This window comes from Spodoptera frugiperda, chromosome 25, assembly GCF_023101765.2.
Source record: "Spodoptera frugiperda isolate SF20-4 chromosome 25, AGI-APGP_CSIRO_Sfru_2.0, whole genome shotgun sequence".
Lineage (NCBI taxonomy): Eukaryota > Metazoa > Arthropoda > Insecta > Lepidoptera > Noctuidae > Spodoptera > Spodoptera frugiperda.
In genome coordinates, this window is record NC_064236.1 from 6,428,150 (window position 1) to 6,440,648 (window position 12,499).

General features: G+C 37.4%; 1 protein-coding gene across 1 annotated transcript; it reads right to left on the reverse strand.

Moving 5' to 3' along the window:
• Positions 1 to 544: 544 nt before the first annotated feature.
• Positions 545 to 12,493, reverse strand: LOC118267330 (uncharacterized). Its single transcript, XM_035581267.2, has 9 exons — positions 12,129 to 12,493; positions 10,345 to 10,590; positions 8,702 to 8,818; positions 5,191 to 5,343; positions 3,745 to 5,021; positions 2,339 to 3,548; positions 2,073 to 2,200; positions 1,600 to 1,990; positions 545 to 1,334 (listed from the first exon to the last, which is right to left on the reverse strand). The coding sequence occupies exons 1-9, from the start codon at positions 12,313 to 12,315 to the stop codon at positions 1,132 to 1,134; spliced, it is 3,912 nt and encodes a 1,303-aa protein (XP_035437160.1). The 5' UTR covers positions 12,316 to 12,493; the 3' UTR covers positions 545 to 1,131.
• Positions 12,494 to 12,499: the final 6 nt, after the last annotated feature.

The window sequence follows — 12,499 nt, forward strand, 5'->3', positions numbered from 1 at the left end:
TAATTTCGATAAAACTCGCCATTTATTTTCCTTGCCCTATAGTAGGTCTTGTTCTTTTGCCCACAGTAAATCGAGCGTTAGGAATAAATTTGAATCAAAAAGATTTCGTTCGCTAATAAAAACAAATATCTCGACAACACAACCACGAACACAACACTACACCGCTGTAGTGCCGCGCGATCTGCCCGCTAGTTTCGAGAACGGGTCCGCCGCCGCCGCCCCGCTGCCCGCAAAATTCGAGGCTGAGGCCTAAAGCCTCCCAAATCGGTGTTGGTTACATATTAACTAATTTGTGTAGCCTCAATTCAAATCTATCGTGGCATTTATACATTGATTGTGATGTCAAGAGATTCTCAGAAGAACACAAGATATAGTTAATCTGTCAAACGACGAGATAGATGGTGGAATACGAATTATTAAATTATGCCTTTTATAGTCAGGGTAATAGGAACTTAATTAGACATTTTAAAACATCACAGATATGTTTTCTGTTATTCCGAGTGTATAAAATGATGGGATGTGCACATTACAAAAAAATAACAGATCATGTTTGGAAGAGTTATATAATATTCTATACACATAATATAACAACAACAAAGGTACAATTTTTCAAGCTATACCAAATAATTATGCTTTATTAAATACATAATAATAATATTTTAATGATGTTGGAAAGATTTCACGTATTTATTCCTTTGTTATCTTAATCTATATTACTTGGAATATAAGAGCTTTACTATTGTAGTAGTTACTATTGTATGCCCTAGTTTGAAATCTAAAAAAGAACTTGTAAAATTGTATAATTATTTTGACAAAGACATTAAAAAGTCACGATACATTTGTCTGCAATAAAGAATGAATTACAGAAATAAGACATTATTTTTTTCCCTTTTAAAATCTTGTCTAGTAAAGTTTTATACCATTTCAATAAATAGAATACTACTATACGTACAATATACCCAAATAGAAAACTAGGTATCCATTATTTCTACACAACACGAGTAATTGCGCTAGGATTAAATATATTTACATAAAAATATGTTATTGGAGTGGAAACTGTGTCTGCAGCGCGGTTCGACACATGGTTGGTTAGCGAACGAGCGAGCGAGCTTAGCACGATTCTTTAGAATCTTAGTCAGTTGCGACTACCTCGCACTGTACTGTTTTCTTATACTCATCGATTGTATCGGTAAGAATTTTCTGGAAGATGCTTTCGAAGATCTGGTTCTTAACTATAGCCTCGTCGGCATGTAGCGCAGTCCATTCAGGCTCGCAGCGCCGCCACTCGGCGAAGAGTATGTCGTCGATGTGGTCTGACCGCCGACTCGAAACTCCTGAACAAACAAACACAAAATCTTTATGAAAATGTTTAAAATCAGTCGCGGGACAAAACCACGAGTGCGGCCATCGTATTTGCGGCCACAACCCGGCCCCAGCAGCATTATGGCAGTCCCGTCGTAATGCGTCTTTTGAATTTAATTTCTTTTTAACTAGGCATTAAATCTCTTTAAACCTTATTGTTTTCAGGGAAACCTGTTTCACTATCACTTCCACACATTACAATGTTAAATAAATTATAAGTTAACAAAAGAAACTCACCAGACACGGTAGTGGGCGGGACGCTGGTGAGCACGTCCTTCAGTTCTGAAGTGGTTTTCTCTACCAATTCCTGAACTTCCACTGGCGGCTTCTGCGGCAGTAGATTACATGCGTCCCAAGGCTTATCACTCTGCTCGTGTTTATGCCTCACCAGAGATTCCTGACAAAAATCTTGCACAAATACGTTGAAGGCCTCTGATAGGTCAGACACACTGCCGTCTGGGTCCGTAATGTGCTTTTCTACTTTTTCTTCTAAGTTTTCATCCGGAGTGAACATGCGCGGTGGTTTTGGGGCACGAGTTTCTGTAGGTGGAGTGTAAGGAGGTGGCGGCTTGTCCGGAATCTCCCTTACGACCAGCAATCGACATTGCTGTTGTTCTAAAGCCTTTATCTGAAAATGTTTTCAGCGTGGTTATAAACATGTGCTTATATTGTTAACTATAGAACAAATGTGATACATGTACTCGGTTTACCTCTCTTTCTATTTCTAGTTGTTGTCTCCGCAGTTCCTCTGCCTCAACATGGACCGGCGCCGTGAGCGTCGTTAACGCAGACACGGTCCCGCACAGCGGCTGACTACTGACGCTGTCTGTCTCTGAAACTATTGCATGCAACATGTTATGACATAGAACATACAATATTCGACTAAAAAACACATTAACAAACTGTTTAAGAACCACATATTTTTTTGAATTAATGCGTGCTTTACTATTTAATAATTAAGTAGTGTTGTACTTACCTGAGGCAGAGGATGCAGTTGACTTCGGTGGTAACCAGGTAGGAACATCTGGAGGCTGACTGTCCACGACAGCAGCGGCGCCGACCGGCACGGGCAGCGGGCCCGTCGGCGTTTGACTAGTAAGCACTGGCTCTTTATCTAATGCACACTGACTCTCCACAGACACCACTTCGCAAACGCACGAATGTTCTAAACTTGGAGATGAGCTTATTACATCTTGCGTCGAAATAGTTTGACTACATCGCTCCTCTAAAATCTCCGGTTTAACGTCCACTGACTGCACACTCGTGTCTTTGATTTCATAAACCTTACTAGATTGATCGCTGTCGTGAGCTGGCGAACTGGGCGGCGACTTCTGATCCTCCTGCAGATCTTTGTAGTACTGATCAAATTCTTCGATGAGACTTCGTGCAGTCGAAGGCGAGCTGGACCTGTCAGAGTCTTTATTCTTTATCTGATCCATAAGTTTCTCAACGACGTCACTACCACTTATGTTAGTGTTGTGATTGTTCGCTGAGTGAACTATATTTTTCAAAGCTTCCTCGTTCACTTCATACTGTTTCCCACTGCTGAAAATCTGCGGAAGAGTCAGGTTATGGAACAGTATGTTTAGGTATCCACCATCAACCACTACGAAGTTCTCTGCGGCAGTGTCAGTGGCGTGGTCCATGAGTACAGTGCCTGGCGTGTCGCTGGTCTGTACGTACTTCTCGACACTAAGCACACTCACCGCCGAGCCATGAACCTCCACTGGGAGCAGAGATGCATCCGAGTTCACTTTGGAAGTGGTACTCTCCTCACAACCACTGCTCGATAAATCAAAACATTTCAAGGGGGCAGCGTTTCTGTCGAAGCTGGAGCTTCTCTTTAATTTCTTCTTACCAAGAATAATCTGTTCTACATCAACGTTATTTTTAAGTTTCAATTCTATATTCTTCTTGGTTTTCATAAGGGCGACCTTGCGTTTCTCGGAGAGTGTGAGTAAAGCTTTGCGCATACGTTGCATCTCCCCACATTCGTGTTGCAGTTTGAGCAATGCACCGCGCTGTTTCTTCTTCAACGTCGAGATATCCGTGTTGTCGTGCTTTTTCTTCTTCTCTAACCAAAGTATTTGAGATTTCGTAAAGTCTTTTAGTGCATCTTCTCGCATTTTCAATACGAATAAGAGATTTTTTGCTCGTCTTTGCTCATCGCGAATGAGTAAATTAAGCTGAAAACAAAAAAATAAGTATAAATATAAACTCTAAACCAAAGTAAGTAGTTAAACAAATAACAATGAATTACACAAGAAGTTATCGTGATAACCTGGCCAGTAATGAATTACAGTACACTAGAAAGCCGGCGGAAGGGTAACGGCAGTCACACGGTGGCAACAAAATATTTACAAATTAAAGAATAACACTTACCAGACAAAGACTCTTTGATGCCATTGTTTCGGTGTCGTCAATATTCGCGCCATTTTCAAGTTTCGATAAGAAATTGTCGTACTCTGAATTCTTTACATCGAATGTGGAGTCAAATAACACAGAATTATTGACAAAGTTTTCTACTTTGTTTTCAGAGTAACATTTGTCAGAGAGTGAGCAACTCTCCAAATACTGTAGCGATTCAAAGAATGAATCTATAAAGTTGAGTTCCCTCTGGAACTGCTCACATATGTAGTCGTTGTGTAATAGACCGTTATTAACTCTTATTGTGCTAATTATATCCGACGGTTTCATTAATTTGTTAAAGACGTACGAGCAATTAAGAGTCTTCAGTTCATTCAAATGGTTTAAATATTCTTCCTCTTTTGTAGTATCCTTTTTGTTGTACGAATCATCGGATGATTCGCTTTCATTCACGTTCTTATTTTTCAATTCATTCTTAAACACAGACACAACACTCATAGGGTAATCTAATGGACTAGGCGGAAGAGTTGGTTTGACTTCGTCGTCGCTACCAACTATTTGGAAGTTGAACTTTTGTTTAGTAGTGTATGTTAAGGTAGCATGGCTAATAATATAAGAGGGAGTACTTTGACAAAAACCTGTATTACTACAACTCACTTCATTGTGAGGGACTATTTTTAAAGGCGGCACTTCAAGATTTGGCAAAGATTTTGAGTTTAAGGGTCTAGGATCTTCTTTGGGTTCGCATTTATCCTTTGTTAACGATACATTTGGTATTTCGAGACTATCAAATGTTAATTTGTTAGGTTCTGTTTGCATAGTACTTTCGCATCTAGTTATTGTATTGATTTCAAAATCTTCCATTTCTGTGTCGCGGTGTATTGCTGTTGGCATCGGGTCAGTGCATACATCCGCATCTTTATACCTGACGATGTCGTCAGTTTCGATGCAGCAGTCGACAGTGCTTACGACCGGGGCCACGTAGGGTACAGTAGCGGACTTTTTGTCTTTCTTCTTGTACTTTTCATCAAGTGGCACATGTATTACTGTTAGAGGTCTCTCCTTGTTTATGACATCTTTTGTAAATGATACTTTGGGCTTGTTTTGTAAATATGGTAATTTGTTTGTTTTAGGTTTTTCTACGGGTCGCTTATAAGTTGCCGATTTGCTTTTTAAATTATCATATAGCATATGTTTTATTTTTGTTATTTCTTTTTCACTTTCACTTGGTGCTACAAAATTTTTGCTTACACTATTTTTTGATGTTGCATTCAAATTTCTTCTTGGTGTTTCTAGAAATATAAGACAATCATTATATTTATTGCAGTGAATCGAACAGAGATATAATTATAAAAGACAAGATATTGATGAACTACCTTATAAATCATCTTAAGGATGTTCTAAGCCATTATTGTAAGACAACAAAGGAAAGAATTTTGTTTTTTTACAGATGAAACTCACCTTTCTCTTTCTCCTTCTCTTTCACGTTTTTTACTTTATTATCAGGACTTGGACTGGTACTATTTCTGGTTCTGTGACTTTGTGCTGTTGCAACCACTTCCTTCTTATTATATGCACTGTTTGTTTTGGCACTTGTTTTTACTTCTTTAGAATCTGAAATAAATTAACACACAACTATTAGTATCATATGTAAAACAAACATAAATAAAAAGTATGATATGTGATATTAAATTAATTTGGATTATTTGGTAAAAAAATGGTATGTACGCCGCTGTAATATCGGGACAAGTATTTAGAATATCACCCAAGTATAATATCAAGTTACTAACGATATTAACTTTGCTGGTGAGTTTGAAGAGACCATATTGCGAACTGAGAGAAAGAGCACATTATAAACTCGTAGTTTAATGTAAACACTTTGTCATAAGAACATGTTTTTAGTGCAAAGTAGGTTTCTAATGATGTAATGTTTGTATTTCTTGTTAATTTTCTGAGTAAGCAAAGAAACAATTACAGTGCACAAGCATTATAAAATTAATGCTTACTCTGTGAGTCGAGATATATCAAATGTTGTTGTACAAAAATGGAAAATCAAATGTTTAGCTGTTGCTATCTGCATCCACATAAATTGCAATATGTATGGCCGCATGTATATCGGTAATCGATGCCTATAATAAATGCGCGTGCACTAGCAAACTGGGTGTTGATTGACATTATTGTTTGCAATCAATGTTGATGACGCACGCATGAGATGAATTCGAATTGATTGTGCTTTAAATGTAACGAAGCTAAATAGATAAATATGTCACAGCAACTATGTGTTATCCAATGTATTGCATACATTTTGTTTAGATTATTCAGAAGATGCACAAAACAGTTATTTTAATTTATTTATTTTGTCAAAACAGAGAAAGATTTCGAAATATTTTTTATTAAGTGTACTAATAGCTTGATGATTACGATGATGATGGGTCGAAGGTCTCATCATCATCATCGTCATCATCAAACGCTCCTTTGCAATAAGTTAAGAATAACCTATTGTGAGCCATGAGGGCTCCGGGTTTAGTCTACTAAGAAGACCCAGTGCCTCCTTTAGATGCAGATAGTGGCCACCGGAGAGGTTTTAGTGAGGTAAAAATTTCACACTCCCTAGTTTTCTCCAATAAGCTAGGCACCTTTTGAAGGTTTGCCCCCTTCAACAAAAAGAAGGTGAAAAATAACCAACAATCATTATCTACCTAATTATACTAATAGTCCGGTCAATTTAGACCTGATCTGATTTAGACTGAACAGTAATGAAAGAACAAAAATTCCGACAGAGCTGAATTTTGGTACAGACCTTTATTTTACTATAAAGATTAAAATATTAAAAGTCCCCATCTATCCTATATGTGCTTCAAAAGTTATTCGGGGTCAAAGGTCAAGATTTTAGGTTTTTTGAGTTTTGCTCAAAAACCGTAAGTTCTTTCGAAAACATACCTCAGACCAAATTTGTAGATCTCAAAATTCTCTACAAAAATGGTTCTTATAATTTTTTTATAAGTATTACCGTTTCTTAGATATCACGATTCTAAGAGTCACGTTACACATATATGATGTGCACACGTTTTCACACCACCTGTGAGGTAGTTACCGATACTTTTAGTCCTCCAGAAGCTATTCAATTCCGTCATACTCGAGGGAACCACGCCGGCAGCATTGCAACGGAGTGTGGCGGTCCTGTTCTTTAAAAAAGGCGACAACTGTCTGCTAAAGAACTACAGACCATCTCACTTCTGAGCCATGTGTATAAGCTGTTTTCGAGGGTCATGACGAACCGTCTCGAACGCAGGCTTGATGACTTCCAGCCTCCCGAACAAGCCGGATTCCGAAAAGGCTTCAGTACCATAGACCGTATACAGAAGACTGAGGAGTATAACTTGCCACTATGCTTGGCGTTTGTGGACTATGAGAAAACCTTCGATTCAATCGAAACCTGGGCGGTGCTGCAAGTCTCTCCAGCGGTGCCACATCGACTATAGATACATTGAGGTTTTGAAGTGTTTGTATAACAACGCCACCATGCGCATCCGACTCCAGGAAGAGACTACGAGGCCCATCCAGTTGCGGAAGGGCGTGAGACAGGGAGACTTGATATTTCCGAAACTGTTCACGAACGCACTGGAGGACGTTTTTAAGCTCTTGGACTGGAGCGGACGCGGCATCAACATTAATGGCGAGTACATCACCTATCTCCGTTTCACCGATGACATAGTCGTAATGGCAGAGTCGCTGGAAAACCTGAACACCATGATCAGCGACCTCAATACCGTTTCCCAACAGGTGGGCCTTAAAATGAACATGGACAAGACGAAAATCATGTCAAATGTCCATGTTGCACCTATACCGGTTATCGTTAGGAACGATATACTCGAAGTTGTAGACCACTACACATACCTGGGTCAGATCATCCAGCTAGGTAGGTCCAACTTCGAGAAAGAGGTCGCCCGAAGAATCCAACTCGGATGGGCAGTGTTTTGGAAGTTACATGAAGTCTTCTCGTCAAAAATCCCGCAGTGTCTGAAGACCAGGATGTACAATCAGTGTGTATTGCCGGTGATGACTTACGGTACCGAGACATGGTCCCTAACTGCTGGCCTTTTAGAAAGGCTCAGAGTCGCCCAACGCGCGATGGAGAAAGCTATGCTCGGAGTATCTTTGCGAGACAAAATCCGAAATAAGGAAATTCGCCAAAGAACAAGAGTTACAGATATAGCTCTCAAAATATGCAGGCTGAAGTGGCAATAGGCAGGCCACGTCGCTCGGAGGACTGATGGCCGCTGGGCCAGGAAGGTGACTGAGTGGCGACCGCGGACCGGAAGACACAACGTGGGCAGACCTCCCACTAGGTGGACCGACGACATCGTCAGAGTGGCGGGGAGCCAGTGGATGCAGGTGGCAGCTTGTCATTCTACGTGGAGGACTAAGGGGGAGGTCTTTGTTCAGCAGTGGACGTCTCTCGGCTTCGGCTGATGATGATGATCAACCCGAATAATCTCCATGCAGTGAAATAAGTATTGTGATAAAAAGTTACGTAATAGCGATTCGTGGAATAGGCCTACTACACTAGTGCACTACCTCACAGGTGGTGTGGAAACGTGCACATCATATATGTGTAACGTGACTCTTAGAATCGTGTTATCTAAGAAACGGTAATACTTATAAAAAAATTATAAGAACCATTTTTGTAGAGAATTTTGAGATCTACAAATTTGGTCTGAGGTATTTTTTCGAAAAAACTTACGGTTTTTGAGAAAAACTCAAAAAACCTAAAATCTTGACCTTTGACCCCGAATAACTTTTGAAGCACATATGGGATAGATGGGGACTTTTAATATTTTAATCTTTATAGTAAAATAAAGGTCTGTACCAAAATTCAGCTCTGTCGGAATTTTTGATATTTCAATATCGTATATTGACCGGACTATAAGACTTTCTAGGGCTGAATAAATTACAAATTAATGGAACTTACATTTAGTTGAATTAGTTAACCTTGATGTGGTTCTACGGGGGGACTGTGGTTTCTCTTTAATGTCAGCTACCACAGCTCTGTGTGCTTGTTTCACAATATATGACTTTTTGTCCTTAGCTAAAACACAAACAATATAAAATTATTGAGTTTACTGATAACATACTAGGACACATTCTTTTACACATATCATTTTCTTCAGTCAATAGGTAATACAAAAAAATTATACAATGTGATAGGGTTGGGCCTTCTAACCCGTTAAGGCTGAGTACTACATCTAATTTTATCGCCAAAAAAAATAATATGGGTGGTTGAACCTCTAATTGAAAATATTGAAAAATAGTGATTTTTTCGGTAAAAATAATTCACAAATGATTTTTTTTTCACCAAAACATTATCAAACATATGAAAAAAGTATTGAATTAGTTAGCCAAGGTTATTAGCTACCGTTTGTCGTTTTTTTATGTTTCTATGACGCATACAACCTTTGATATCAAAAAAAGTAAAAAAAATATTAAAATAGCTATAATTTTTAGGGGGAGGGAATTCGACCAATTCGACCCCCGACTTTTGTCCATAAAATTAGGTGTAGAACTCAGCCTTAACGGGTTAGAAGTCTCACACCTATCACATTGTATAGAAATTAAATATACAAAGGACAGAATAAAATTATTGTAGGACTATAAAAAATCATTCTTGTATCTATCTTAGATAGATTTTATAGTACATATAGTATTAGTTTTTATAGTATAGTATATATCTATCTTAGATAGATACAAGAATGATTTTTTTGGTGATTGATCAACAGTATAATATGTAGGATAGGTGTATTATTACCTATACCTACTTCAAATAAAAAACACTAACAACAAATTTTTCACCTTGCTAGAATATTGGATCAATAACAACAGACTAACACTTCAAAAATTGATTTCAACCAGCATTTATTGCCATAAAGTAGGTTCATGTATTGAGTTGCGCATCAAAATAAATATCTATAAGCAACAAATTATTTACATGATTGTGCAATGAATGTAATAGCAAATATTTAGTATTGTGCGCAAAGCAAGCTTTTTCATAGCAAATGAGTATTTTTTGGTGCAGCATGCAAAAATTGCCTTATAAGTACATAAGCAAAGGTGATGGTACTTCTAACTTTAATTTGTTTTCTTCAAATAGAATAACACAAATGTGATATTGTATAACCTGCTTATGATCTGTAATGCTCCACTTAGCACAACTAATTACTTTATCATGTTTGTTTTATGATTAATTGGTCCAGTTAAAAACATATCATACAGTCATATAGTGCCACAAAGCTTAGCTAATAACTAAATAAAACATTTTATATGTGACAAACATTTTGGAATGAGCAAATAGGGTCAATTTTAGCAAGAAGTTTTCTATTATTTGAATTGAGATTGTGAAAAGTATTATTTTGATTAAGACAGAGAAAACAAAGTTGCAAATAACAATAAAGACATATTATAACCATATGACATGATACTTCAGTGGTATTATGAGCTCAGCATACTATACTATTCCTATAAAAATTAACTATATAGCAAAGCAAATAAATAGTAAAATACCTAGAAGATAAAATAATTGCTTATCAATGAATATAATAAAGTGCAATCAATACTAACAAAATTTTGGATATAGATCATTCTCATCATCTTCAGTGATGGTAACAATTTTTCTGTTCGGATAGCTGGGAGCAGCTGGAACAGCTGGAGCAGCAGGAGCAGCAGGAGCAGCCATCGTCTTGGGTGGACCAGTCAAATGTGACTTCAAAGAAATATTTCCAGTAGTCAATAGACCATCATCATCTTCAAGTGTGATTATGCGTCTTAATCTCGGCTGAAGTGTGTAGCTGTGTGCCGGCCATGACACTGTGGGCAATAAACATTGCATTCAAATAAACTTCTTTTATACCAAACTTGATAAATACATGAAAGTATGCAAGTCAAATCATTTATTCCAATTAAATACTTTTGAAATAAAGACTTGTTATGTACCTATGCTAATATGATTTTCTGCAAAAGTACCACTTAAACTTTTGAGTACCAATATTATGTACTAGCTTCTGCCAGTGGATTTGCTTGAGTTCTCATGGGATATAAAGTATCCTATTTTTTTTTTTTTTTTTATTGTTAAATGGTACGACGTTTGGCCGCTATCTCACCTGATGGTAAGTGATGATGTGGCCTACGATGGAGCACGTCTGCCCATTAGCAACCTATTCACTCGGGCTTTGAAGACACCCAGGTTATACCCATCAGGAAACACAGACTCCGGCAAGGAGTTCCACTCCCTAGCAGTTCGCACAAGGAAGCTTGAAGCGAAGCGCTATAACCATCCTATAACCCAATTTAGCTCATACCCTGTCCGCAACCAAACTTCATCAAAATCCACACAGTAGTTTTAGCATGATTGACAGACAAGATCCAACCACCCAAACAACATACTCACTTTTATTTGTTTGATAGTATTGAAGAAATATGGGGAACATAGGTTTATTACAAGTAAAAGAAACCATGTCCATAAAATTTGGTTATGGAAATTGGTAGATGATCTCTATCTATACTAATATTATAAAGCTAAAGAGTTTGTTTGTTTGTTTGAACATGCTAATCTCCAGAACTACTGGTCCGATTTGAATAATTCTTTTTGTGTTGAATAGTGCATTTATCGAGGAAGGCTATAGGCTATAAAACATCACGCTATGACCAATAGGAGCCAAGTAGAGCGGGTGAAACCGCGCGGAAGTAGCTAGTAAGTAATAATTGGGGTTCTAAATACCTACAGTACAGTAACATTAAAATGATTACAATTTAATCTCACAATGACAATACATGAAACTTTGTTTACTGTTGTCAATAGTGAATAGAGTAAGTAAACAAACCACGAGTCTGTGGGACCACGATTCACATACCTAACCACAAATATAAAAATGTGAAGTAAGATAAGACAACACTGTTACATGCTCATATAAAAATTAATAATCTCTAATCCTCTAACAGTGCCATGGCACAAAAATTACCACACTTTAAGCAAGTCATCAGTAAAACATGATAATTGACTTTTAGATTACTAGTGTTGTTCTAAATTGACATTGTTTATGTGGAAATTACTATCCAAACAGGATTTCAACTCATAGTATTATGGAAAACATCTAATAGTAGGTACTAAGGCATAAATGCCCACCTACCAAGGCAACATTTCTCTGCAACATTTTGGTTGCATTGTTCACTGCCACACTTGAAGTATTTGCAATAATAAAGTGCCTGCTCAATCAAAGCCAAACAAAGACATTCACAGTTCGCTTTATATAAAAGAACACGAAGAATAGAAAGAACGTGCGTCATTAGCCAGACGATGGTCATACATCATGGAAAACCAAGAAAAAAAACAACAGTAATTGCCTCACCTTTGGAGTCAAAATCAAAATCTGGAAGCTTCGTGTATTTAGTAACTGTGCTCTTTTGTTTAATTGGTGCAGTGTAATTACTATCGTCTATTTTTAAAAAGAAACCATATATATTGTTAATATCGGCATCTGGTTTTGTTGATGCCGATGCATCCATTATAAAGTGAACACTAGAAAATTTGTGCATAAATTACGGTGTCGACCATTTTACTTGTTAATTCGAAAATAATAGATAAGCAAACACCAGCACAGGTTTGTTAGGGTTAATTTTGCTAGTTTCTATCACATTTTTCAATTTTATTTGTTGCACGAAGATTTTTTCTGAAGTAATCAAGGTAATTGTTGCTTGTCAATAAATTTTAAACAACTTT